The sequence below is a fragment of the Chenopodium quinoa genome, unplaced genomic scaffold (assembly GCF_001683475.1).
Source record: "Chenopodium quinoa cultivar QQ74 unplaced genomic scaffold, ASM168347v1, whole genome shotgun sequence".
Classification (NCBI taxonomy): Eukaryota; Viridiplantae; Streptophyta; class Magnoliopsida; order Caryophyllales; family Amaranthaceae; genus Chenopodium; species Chenopodium quinoa.
In genome coordinates this window covers 379,866-392,826 of record NW_018743510.1, presented here as the reverse complement: position 1 = coordinate 392,826, position 12,961 = coordinate 379,866, and the positions used below count along the sequence as shown (strand labels likewise).

The 12,961-nt window shown below is 34.7% G+C and overlaps 1 protein-coding gene across 2 annotated transcripts; it reads right to left on the bottom strand.

The window, feature by feature from the left end:
* Nucleotides 1–2,125: 2,125 nt before the first annotated feature.
* Nucleotides 2,126–9,874, bottom strand: LOC110739653 (ubiquitin-conjugating enzyme E2 27-like). 2 transcript variants are annotated; one of them, XM_021920102.1, is made up of 6 exons: nucleotides 9,422–9,874; nucleotides 8,682–8,730; nucleotides 4,842–5,001; nucleotides 4,526–4,615; nucleotides 4,242–4,394; nucleotides 2,126–2,451 (listed from the first exon to the last, which is right to left on the bottom strand). In XM_021920102.1, the coding sequence occupies exons 1-5, from the start codon at nucleotides 9,597–9,599 to the stop codon at nucleotides 4,287–4,289; spliced, it is 585 nt and encodes a 194-aa protein (XP_021775794.1). In that variant the 5' UTR covers nucleotides 9,600–9,874; the 3' UTR covers nucleotides 2,126–2,451; nucleotides 4,242–4,286. The 2 variants fall into 2 exon arrangements, with proteins under 2 accessions (XP_021775794.1, XP_021775793.1); XM_021920101.1 differs by lacking the exon at nucleotides 2,126–2,451 and having other exon boundaries at nucleotides 4,030–4,394; nucleotides 9,422–9,873.
* Nucleotides 9,875–12,961: the final 3,087 nt, after the last annotated feature.

The following is a 12,961-nucleotide window of genomic DNA, read 5'->3' as shown; positions in this document are numbered from 1 at the left end:
CTTCATCTTCCCCCGTATTTTCTTTCTCCTCTGTCATGAGGGTGGTGGTCGTGGGGTTGGTAGTCATGATCGTGGGTTTTCATGAGGGTGGTGGTCGTGGGGTTGGTAGTGGTGGTACTGGTAGTGGTGAAGGGCCCGCGTTGAAGGCGACAATGGTGTTGGTTCGGTGAAGGGGGTGTGGGTCGTGGTTTTGGGTTCGAGTTGGAGGTTTAGTTTCGTGGTTCCGTTGAATTGGGTTTTGGTGCTGGTACGGTGGTGTTAGTATGGTGAAGGTGGTGGGTGGCCGCGGATCTGGGTTCTGGTGGGTGGGTTTTGGTGGGTGGTCGTTGTTCTGGGTTTTGGTGTGTTCGTGGAGGTGGTGGTTTCGTCGGTGGGTTTTCGTGAGGGTGGGGTTGGTTTCGTGGGGTTGGTTGTGGTGGTGGTTTCGTGGGGGTGGTAGTGGTGGTGTTGGTGAAGCAGACGGTGGTGTTGGTGAAGGCGGCGGTGGTGTTGGCTGGTTTTGGTGGTGGTAGTGGGTGGTTGATTAATTTTCATAACATTCTCTCTCCACCTTAATTACATACCCCTATTATACATTAATCACCATTATCATCTTTTGCTTCGTGAACCGTAAAAAGCCTCAAAGTTGCACATAAAAAAACCGGAGGTAGTATAAAAATTATAACATCATAATCTATATTAATAGGTAAGCAAAAAATTAAACAAAAATGGATTTTTTGCGCTTCCTAAACCTGAGTATTTTTTCAAGTGGGCTTGGTTTGATCAGTCTAGTGGTCATATTAGTAAATACTTATTTACAAAATGCCTTTGTAATAAACATAAAAAATTAATCAAACAACAAACTAAAATCTCCACTAAAACTTTTAGCATAAGTGCACAACATACTCATACACACATATATATAAATAACATATCACCTTTTATATCTAAAAAATCATTGCAATGGAAATAAATACTACTCAGATCATTGAAGGCAATCAAGAACAATCAATAATTGGACAACACTAATCTATATTATTACATTTTTAGTTTATAGATTGATGCTCTACATATACAATATCGTCATTCTATGTTACTATAAAAAAATGTGTTTGAAGCTAACCAATAATTGAAGTTTAATCATTTTTGTTTATTGTCTTAAAAGTTTAATTGTAGATAATAGATATATATCAAAAAAAAAAAAAAAAAATCATTTGTCACTACGTCTGACGTGCATTTCAGTAAGCAGATTATTTATAAATGTCAGATGTAATAAATTTATTATCTTAATCAAGTGCCTCGGCAAAAGATAATAATTTTTTTTGCTTTTACTAAAATATTTATTTTTTTAATTACGTAATTTACAAAAAAATTAATTGATATTTTAGCTTTCCCTAGAATTAGACATATGATATAATTGTTAAACACAACATTTATATTAAAGTTATACTATACTCTATAAATCCTTAATTTGTGATAATATATATGCAACAGTAAAATTTCAGAAATAAAATTCTAATTAATTTCAATATATGGTTATATTGAAATTGAAATATGATATTGGCTAGAAATATTTGAAAAAATAAAAATAAAAAAATTAAGTGATGTTTTAAAGTAATTTCTTTAACATCTATTATATGAATCAATTTATCATTACTTTTTTGGCAAAATTTTATAATACTCCATTTAAAAGATAATTAAAAAGGAGTTGGAATAATTATTTAGGTAATTGTATATAGAAAAATTATGAACACCAAGTAAAAAGAAATGTATTTGTCATAAAAATAATATAAAAAATTTGAGATGATATTATTATAAAATCAAATATTAATAAAAAAAAAATAGTTAAAAAAGGAAAGGGAGTTTTGAAGGGAAAAAATAGCACCAAGATGTGACACGTGTCACTCCCGGTGTCTGTTTTAGTATTAAGTTATTGATTTGATAGAAATCAAGCAAATTATTACATGCCAAAGAAAAATATAATCACAAACGAGTCTGAGGATAATTTATATACCCTAAAAAACGTAGTATATTTCTAATCACAGAGTTGCTCTACCGAGTAACCTGACCATTGACATATACTCCGTATGATGGCATGATGCAATGATGCCATAGAGGCTAAAATAAGTAGGGTAAGAATCAAGAGAAATTTTGAACACCACGATAGCATATTTTCCACACAAACTCAAAAATTCTACGACATAAAAATTTAGTCAGAATGCTCATACGGATGATAGTAGCAACTAAATCTACATTAGAAACAAGAAAATGGAAGGTGGGTAAACCTCTCTAGCTTCAAGGTTGCACTTCTCATCGTGCAAATAAGAAGAAACCAGAACAATCAATATCTTCAACTGATGTATTTTTCAATCTTCAAGTGATAACCTCTGAGCAATCTTTTGGTAACTTGGTAAAAAGTCCATAATAGACCTCTGGAGACTTTGTGAAAGCTTGTAAGTTGAACCAACGTATCTGTAAATAGGAAGTTTAGTCACACCAATTAATTAAACTTTCACGAAAAAATTGTTGACTGAAGAGACGTGCCACTGAACCAAGATATAGCAACAATTTAAAGTGCATAACTACATCATAGTCGCTCAAACAGCATAACATTCTTCACTGTGCGCCATGAAAAATTGGATAGCACTTCGCATGCATAATAAAGGACGACACTGATAACTAGATTAGATCTCAAATGATACAATATGAAGTTTAAAAATTCATGTGTCAAACCTACAGATGACTACAAAATCTATCAGACCACACTTGTTTCCCTTTTTACCCAGACAATACCTTAAACTCATTTAGGTGACCAAAAAAATAATAATAAAAAGTATGCTCATAACATCAGGTCAGATTGGAAAAAATCACAACACCTCAAATCAGAGAAATTGAAAACCACAACCAAAGACTTGAGCAATTAAAAATGGTAGCCAAGAACTTGGAAGGTATGACGCTAACTTTAAACATAACCCAAGATCATCACAACTATAAACACCAGAACTCAACAAGTATGGATAACATATCAACTTTCAATAAATAAGCAAACTGTGTAAAATCAGAATTGAAAAACTGAATACTTACTTTGGAACGATCCTCAAACTCCAATTACGGTGGATCCTCAACATATTATCCAAGCTGACAGCCATTATCCTCAAAAAGAAGTCTTTTCATGCTAAAGAATGTCTTCCCTTTGATTTTAGTCACTGACTATGTTACCAGACTTCCCCAACCCAACCCCCACCCCACCCCCCCCCCCCCCCCCAAAAAAAAAAAAACACAAATTCAATCATGATTAATAAAATCTGCTGCTCACTTTCTATCCTTCATCCCATACGTCCACAATTTACACTCAAAGCCTCTTTCCATCTCACTTGCATGTGTATTACAATAACCAGCACTTGTGTTATTTCCCCCAATATTCTGAGACTCTCTTCTCCTTCAACAACAAACCAGAACATCGAAAAACTTGATATAATATCAATATATAGTAAACATGCATTTTCCATTGAGCTGATGTAACATATTGTCTTCTACGCAATCGTTACCCCCAAGCAAACTACCCCGAATCCCCTTTCCTAACAAAATGAGTTACCAATTCTCAAATCATTGAAGACTATCTTTCAAAATATAACCATATACCATACCTATAATGTAGTAAATTAATCTTGTCCCAAACTGGCCCAGCAGTCCAATACTCCAAACAAAATTACAGAATCAAGGACATAGATCTTCAAATAATATATGTAGTATTATAAGTGCAAATTCACAGAGACGTAGCCATATAGATTCTAGAAAAGAGAGGGGGTGTTTGGGGGGGGGGGTGTTGAGACAATAGAGAACCACCAGAGCTTTTAGCCTTCCTTGAGCTATCATAATTAATAAATGCCAGAATAGGTGAAAGGTAAACTGGGCCGTCTCTAAGATTCTCTTTATTCTGCCTCTACATTTTGTTTACACCTTCAATAGTTCTTATGTTAGTATTCAGATATAATCACATAAAGGAAAGGAAACATCGCCCAAACACAAAATAAAAGAGAGGCAGAAATAGAGATGCAGAGAATCCAACGGACTTTCTCATTCATTCATTAAGCAATTCTATTCAACAACTAGGATTTGTAACTCCTTTTACATGAGATGGAGCTTAGCATCAATAGCAACAAAATGGCAAAACATAAATTTCAGCAAGGAGTTGACTTAAGATGGAGTAGATATATAAACATTATAATCGACAAGCAGTTCATATTTAGCTTAATCAAGACCTTCAAACAGTGTTTTTGCAGCAAAAAGAGAATTCAGCAATGATACTAGCTCGCGCAAAGCTTTTCAAGGGCAAGAGTTTCATCCCCACCAACAACTTCCAAAGTACTCCTCACCAATGCTTCAGGAAAGCCCATTTCAGCTAGCCTCTGTACCTGCATGATATTCAACTTCCCTATGACATCATATATTTGGAAAAATATGTGGTTCACTCAATGACATACTGACAAGGAGACCAAAAAAATGAAAGGTCTTAGAGATCTGCTAAAAAGGGTGATTTATCTACCTTCTCCTCAATCCCATGGGAAGATGTCTTGGCAAAAGCTTCAGTCCAATAACGAGCAGTGCCTACGAAGGTCTGGTAATCCCGAAGGTACTGCATGGTGCACCACATGAATTAAACAAGTATGATGAAATGCATGTCCCACGGAATTAACTAGTTAGCTATTGGCGATTAAAAGTAAAACCACCAAATTCCCTTCCCCAAAGCACCAAAGGGGAAGAAAGGAGATGGTCTTGAAAGTTGAAACTTGAGAAAATCAAATAAAAATAAAAAATAAAAATAAATAAAAATAAAACATGCAACTTAGCAGCAAAGCAACCTGTTGAGCAACAACAGCATCCTGAGGATCATCTGGCTCTGGTGCAGAAAGTAATGCTTGTATGGAGACAAGTGCTGTCTTTAAAGTTAGAGCAGGACTCCATTGGTCTTTCAAGATATCCAAGCAGATAGCCCCACTCTGACTGCTAATATTAGGATGCCTTCAATATAATGCATGAATACACATTAAGCTTGTAATCTCCTGAGAGTTGCGCATAATTTTACATTTTAATACATAAACACTTCCAATAATGAAATAAGAAGTAATCCCCCTCCCCCTCCCCTGATAATATTAGGATGCCTTCAATATAATGGAATGTGCACAATTCACAATTGCATGACCGTTGCACTAGACATTGATCATATATAGCCCTGATAAGGCCTAGGAGGCTCAAACCAAGAGACCAAAGTAAAACTCCCAAATAAAGCCACAATCTTATCACATGTTACAGAAATTTCTCCCATTCTGCTCAGAAAGAAAACCACAAAATCAGAAGAAAAGCAAGCTGCCTAAGAGCCAACATATCTTATCTAGAAATGCTCTTATATGGAGGTGGAAATATCCAAATACCACAAGAAAAAGACCATTTCACAATAGAACAGAAGATAATTTCCCTGTCATACCACTTCAACAATGTATAAGAAACACACTGAGCATGGTAGACCTTCAGACTTGCAAATTTATTATCAGTTCACGTGTAGACAAAATAATCACCTGAACACTTAACTTCCACCCTCTTATGAACCTCAGACATCCAAACGAAATTTATGAGGGTACAGGTATTTGGATGCAATGGCTTTTGCAAATATCTCTAACCCTTAAAAGTGCCTAACTCACACTGTTCACTACTACAGTGAATTGAATGAAAAAAAATCATGAAATTCATTGCAGCTTATGAACAACTGCGTCCTCTTCCCCCTTTTTCTTATTCTGATGATTCTTCCTCAATTTTTTCCACCGTTTTCTTCCAGACAATATCCTCTTCTCTCTCTCCCTTACCATCCTCCTTGTCTTTTTCCTTATTTTAAAGTACAGACATGCCAACACAGGTAATAATCCAGTTATTTTGTTTGGAATTTAGAATTGGATTTGTTTTGGGTTGTGTTTTAAAGATTAAATTTGGAATGATATGAAATTTAGAGTTTGATATGGAATTACCATTTACTTACTTTTTTTTTTTTTTCCAATTCTGTCAGATCTTGACTGCAGAAGACGACAAGAATATTCTCCACTTTTCTTTGAAGTTTTCATGTTAGATGTTACCACTTAAAAAGGTACTTCCTCACTCCACTTTTATCTATTTTGCATGCATAATTTCCTAATAAAATTAAGACTCCGAAGATATTGATTTGTAGACATTTCTGATGAAGAGGCTTTAAATAAAAAGTTGTTGCATTGACTTTGTTTTCTCAACGTTGCTTTTTGTTTCTTATCATTGAAAAAGAACACAGTAGTTACAAAGCTTTGAAATTTATATGATGGGAAATATTCTTGCAACTAGAATGTGTATGATTCAATTTTATTTAAAGTTGTAGTAGAATCATTTTGTGATCCTTGACAATCCCTAGGACAACCCAGCAAATGCCAAAATCAAAAAAATGTTGTGGGCAGATAATCATATTATGGTCGTTACTTGACAGTTTCTGCCATGTTCAGAGAAAAGAAGAGTACAAGGGAGGTCGATAGACTAGGATGTCTTTGCAATCATTAAGCTCCCTCTTACTTTTTCTCTTACAGTCATCAAGCAGAAATTGATTTGATTTAATAACGAATTGATAGTACAGTGGCTTTCCGCCTATCAGCGAGCAATGTAACAAAAGGTAAATTTTTTGGCCTTCTTTCATATATTTTTAGTCTTCCCTTAATTCTATCTCTATGTCGAATTGCTTTGAATGGCAATTGGATATAAGAAATATAGAATTAATTAGAGTTCTGAACCTCCTGCTCTTTGGGACCTTTAACATTTGCTGTGCTATTGACATGTGTTAGAAATTCATTAGGTTAGATTTTGGGTGCTCCTTCAAACAACATTTGTAGAATATATACGTTTTTGCTTTTATATGAATTGTGCATTGGTCTTTAACATCAAACTGCTTTGAGGGGGGCATGGAAATAAGCAATGTGGCTGTATTTCCATTGTAGTATTGATTAAGATTATAAATCAGTTCGGCAGATTTGATCATTCTGTCATCCATAACATGGCTGTCTATGTTTGATTTTCATTGGTATATAACCTATATTAGTTTTTTTGTTTTTTGGTTTAGGGTGCTGCCTTAGAAAAGTCATTGCGATGGGGATGGCTAAAGGTTTGCATCCATGAAAATGCATAATCTATACTCTTGCATATTTCTAAGGACCTCATTCAAGCCTTCCAGCTAACACAATTACACTTTATTACCGAGCTCCAACTGTCAAAGTGTAAGCCATTTTTCAGCTTGTATGAAAGATTATACTCCAAATAGTTACTAGACTCCATAAAGTTGTTAAATATTCCACTTTAAGTTTGATGGGTGCCTCCGAAAATCAAAATCAGATGTCCTTTCCCAAAGAATTATCCCAAGATTGAAACAGTTTGGAAAGAAGGGTGAGAGTATTTAAAGGGGAACACATGCTAAACACAAATCTCCTCTACCAAGAGTATGAACTGCATATATGACCAAAGGAAGGAAAAGAGATTAAATACAGAAATATCTTGGCAGTAGAAAGCTTTAGACCCTGTTTGGCAACAAGAGGTTAGTTGTTTGTTGTTTGTATGAGCAGGTTTAACTAGCTGATTGTATGAGCTGGTTTAACTAGCTTGTAAAAGTGTTTGACAAATACAAGTTAAATAGCTACTTTATTGTGTATGCATAATTTATTAAAAATTTGAGCAAAATTGGATATGGGTAGTAAATTTAACCAACTTTAAGATAGAAAAGTCATTTATCCTCAACTAGCACAGACTTGTCTTACCAAAAAGCTCCCATCAATAGCTGTTTTCATAATTAGCTTTCAGGACTCAAAATCCTCCCTAAATCTTCTCTTATCCAAACACTCAGATTAGAGTTTATTAATCTCTCTTTTGCCTAAAAACTCTCTTTTTTCCCCAAATCTCTCCTAACCAAACACCCCCTTAGAATTTCTATCCTAAATTCCTATTGGATATTAGCCTAAAAAATGAACAGAAAAATCACTTGCACAGCAGCACACTAAGATGTTACGATTAGACCAGAACCTAATTTCCCAAAAATTTAATTACTACAAATGAATCTACATTTAAAAGCTACACATATCAGGTTTGGAAATTCCTCAAACAGAAAATTAAACAAAGACAGATTGTAATAAAAATATCCTAGAGCCTTACAAGTTAAAAATGGCAAAACACTTTCATTTGGCAGTGCATATGCATCAGAGCACAAAGGATCAGCACAGACACATCAGACAGGGATAACTGTGATAATTGTAATTTTCTCATCATATGTAAAATACACTGCCAAATGAGCACCATAAGCAGAATAATGCTGATGGTATCTTTACATCGTTGAATACAAACACCAAATTTAACTACAGAAACTTTAAAAATCAGACAGAGTATTTATACTTGCCCTGGCGCAACAAGCCAACTAAATTCATCATTAGAAAATTTTGAACCCCATTTATCATGCAAAAACCAACTCAAGCTAACAAGTGCAGATTAATGCAATATATCCTACTTCCAAACATTTGAGTACTTTGCAAATAATGATATTGTGAATTTGCCCCCCAAATAGTATATTATTGACATTATTGGACAATGCAGCAATTCAACAAAAACGAGGCAAGATAAATCAACAAGTGAAAGGCGGCACAGAAATGTCTTACCAAACTTTTGTCAGGAATTTCATCTTGGGTGGCTCAAAAGGGTATCCATCTGTGATTGAAAAATAAAAAGGAAAGCAGCACTGCTACTATCAGTCAAGTAAACCAACATTGTTTCGCATACCTTAAGAGCAAAATAGTTTAACAGGGAGGGATGAGGGAAAGCAACAGATTATCCGTCCATCAAAGAAAGGCAGCAGATAAAGATCATATAACAACCACAGTTAAAAATGGAAAATATGTACAATTTTAATTGGAAACTAATAAAGAATAACTACAAAACTCATCCTCTTCATTATTTACTTAATGACCTTAAAAAGAATCATATAATACAGGAAAGGAAAATTCTTGATTGCAAACAGAAAATACGGCGATTCGGCATTCTCCTTCCTTACTCAGGATGATTTTCACACAGAATTCCCCAAACTCAGCAAGATTTTATATAATTATCCTAACTAATAATAAAACAAAAGTACAAAATTCGAAGTTACAGGAGCAATCAAATGTATGAAACAAAAACTTCACTTCTATTAATGAAGAATTTCCAGAATTCAACAAAATTCAACAAATATCAATGCAATTGTTAGCAAATCAATAATAAAGAAAATCGAAGCTAAAATAGAAATCATAAGTAAAAAATTAAACATTAACTACCACCAATTGACACAATTTAAATATCAAAACCATCAAATAAAATCAAAATCCAACAACTTTAATTGAAAAGTAATTAGAAATGAAATTACCAGGTAAAACGACGTCGATTAAGAAGGTACCACCTTCGTAAGGAGAATCAACAGGACCAGGAATAGTACCAATGAGATGAGAGAGAGAATCAGCTTTTGGCTTCACGCTAACGCCAGAAGAATTGACATCTTTATTGCATTCTTGAAGCTCTTTCTGAACTCTAGCAAAATCCACCATTTTTTATGTTCAGAGAATTTCGATTTCTAGGGTTTTGGTGAAGAAATTTTGGGTTTGATGGAAAAAAAAAAAAAAAAAAAAAGGAGGGAAGAAACCCTAGAAAGAAGAGTACAGTGAAAGGTTTGATTTGATACCTGAAAATTACATTATACACCACAAGCTAAGATACGCACGAAAATTCGTGCGTGTTCATATAAGTAATCTATGAAGATCAATTTTCTTTTCTTTTTTTTTCAGATGAAATTTTTTTTTTAGATGGTGGTTCTTTTTTTTAAGGATGGTAGGTTTTTTTTTTTTTAAAACGAAAAAGAAAGACAAAAATGAGAGGGGTAGTTATGAATTATTATAGGATAGGTTTTTTTTTTTTTTTTTTTTCCAATTGCACTTATTTTTGGTAAAACTGTAATTTTAAAAATGTAGAAGAGTATTTTAGGAAAATCAAAATTTATCAACCAAAAGGTCCTTTCTCTTTATATAGTACTATAGATGTGTACGCTCCCGGTCAAAATATATGGGTTTAAAAAACATACTCCCTCCGTGTTGTAATAAGTGTTACACTTTGACCGACACATAATTTTAGGCAATTTAATTGACTTATGGAGTAAATAAAATAAGAGGTAAGTAGGGTAGTTGGAATATTAAAAAATTATAAAAGAAAATTAGTGGGGTTAATAGTTTATTGAAAAGTAATGAATGTGAGATGAGAGAATTAATAAAAAAAAATAGTAATGGGTTTAGGTGGAGACCATGAGAGGAGAGAAATATAATATTAAAATGTAGATTTTTTTTTCTAAAAAACTAAGTGTAACACTTATTTAAACACGGCCGCATTTAGTAAGTGTAACACTTATCAAAACAAAGAGCGAGTATATAAAAAAATATTGTGTACAAATATAAAGTACGTGAAAAAAAAAAAAAAACTTTTCAAAACGATTCACTCCTTGATTTAAGAGATTGATTTTTTTTTTTTTTTTTTTTGAGGAAACTTGCAGCAAGTATTATATAAGATCAATGTTCGCCAAAGCCAACAAGCTTTGTGGGAAAGGACCAAGACATACAAACTCATCGCAATCTCTCGTATCCCACCTAGCTACCATATGAGCTAAAGTATTGCCTGCCCATTTTACATGAGAACAAACAAAAGTATCAAAAGACAAAGAAAGAGAGACAATATCATCAATAAGAAGGAAAAAAGGAGTAAGTCTAGTAGCTTTGCGTTTGATACCTGCAACCATCGAGCTAGCATCGCTTTCCAAATGCATCCTGGGAAAACCAAGTCGTCTAGCCAAGAGTAGACCAAACCTACACGCAGCAGCCTTTGTGACGTCCATCGCCCAACCAGCCCCAACTCTTCTAACTGCCGCAGCAACAATAGCCCCATTCACGTCTCTTATCACCACCCCCACCTTCGACACAACCCCACAGTGAGCATCACAATTAACTTTCACCACTCCCCCACTTGGACAGCTCCATGAACTTCTGCTTTGCATATTACCACAGCAAGGGCCCTTAAACACCTTTGAAGCATACCCATTATAGTCATGAACAAGTCGAGAGAACCCCATAGCAATACCCACCGGATCAACCGCATTGTTCTCGAATGTAAATTTATTCCTGCAATGCCATGAAGTGCACTCAGAAGTTCTTCTTTGGATACGTTAGCTGCTAACCACAACAATATATCCCCAAAGTGAGAAGTCGGAGCCTGAGAAAAAAGTGATTCAAAAGCACTCCCTCTCCATATATCTTTCGAACCCCTACACTCAAAAATGGCATGTAAAATTGATTCGTTACCTGTCCCACAAATGGTACACCTCATATCAGATATAATGTGTCGGTGATATAATTGTTCTCGAACAACTAAAAAACCTTTACACGCCCTCCATAAAAAATGACATAGTTTTGGAGGAGCTTTAAGGTTCCAGACAATCTTTCATGTCAAGTCTTCAGTATTAGAAGAAGCACCAAAACCATTTTGCTTAGCAAACCAATAACCCGATTTTACTCCTTGATTTATGGAATTCATTTAAATGCTCGGAATTTTAAAGTTATTTGTTTGTAAGAAAAAAAATTCTTTTAAAATGTAATTATTCAAAATTTTAGCACTATTGGAAGTACAAATTTTTTTTGTAAAAAAAAAAAACAAAAAATCTATAATTAACTCTAACATCAAAGTTGTAAGATTTTGACCATGTCTAATTGTTTATATGTATGCTAGAAACACTTGATAATTTAAACCAATGCACAATTAGCTAACCTGGGGGATTATCTGGGGATAACCGTTCCGATGCTAAAGTCAGCAATTTGAAGAGAAGAATAAAAGAAGAGATAAGAAAGTGTTTGAGAGAGAGAGAGATAAAGATCGTGTCTTAATAATGAATTATGCTTGGGTATTTATAGGAAAACAACCAAGCTGGTGCCACCTATCGACTTAGGTGGCAAGTTGACTTTGTAGGCAACAGGTGCCTAAGTGGTCGAAAGCAGCCCTCCACGTGGCCGTGATGAAGGCCATTATGGAGAGTAAGTCGATATGCGTAATAATGGAGAACTAACAGCGTAAAGTATTTTAGTGGGCAAATCCTAACGGTGTTGGCACTATCCCGTACAGATCATATAAGGTCACACACAAGGGTTATGGATTGGACAAAGTATGAAGCCCGTTCATGGGCCTCATGAGGTAATGACAAGCCACATAAGTAGTAAGGCTAAAGTAGTTTGGATTGGGTTAGGAGTTTGGGATTCACATGTACTCTAATTATATATGTGAAATATAAATAGAGGCCTTGCCTAGGTTATGCAAACAAGTCACAATTAACCTAAGCAGTAGATTGTGAAGCAAGCAACCAAACTCCCATCCCCTCTCTCATACACGTCTCCCTCCTCCCCCCTCTCTATCCGTACAGTACGGACACTGGCCCAAGTAGATGCATGGTGGCGGTGGTGGTGGTTCGTGGCTCGTTTAATTTGTCTCCTCTCCTCTCCGTAGAAGGTTGGTTGAAGGGTTCAATCACAACTAAATAACATTAGTGGAGGTTCAATCCTTACCCGTAAACTAAGTAGAGGAATCCCGTTTGGGGTCCTAGTTCTCCTTACTGTTCTTGCTCAATCACTCGTGGAATCACGCTTCAAAGGTACAATTATGTGTTCTTTATGTGTTGTTCAAAGATCTTGTTTATTAGATTCTTATGAATGTGATTCATGTAATTCCGCTTATAGTATCTAAAGTCCTACAGTGGTATCAGTTAGCCTAATGCATGTACACATATTGATCATAATTCTTTGTTGTCCATAAATTTTAATTCAATTAAGAGGAAGAATAATTTAATTATGGGTCAATTATTATTTTAAATGGTTATTTAACA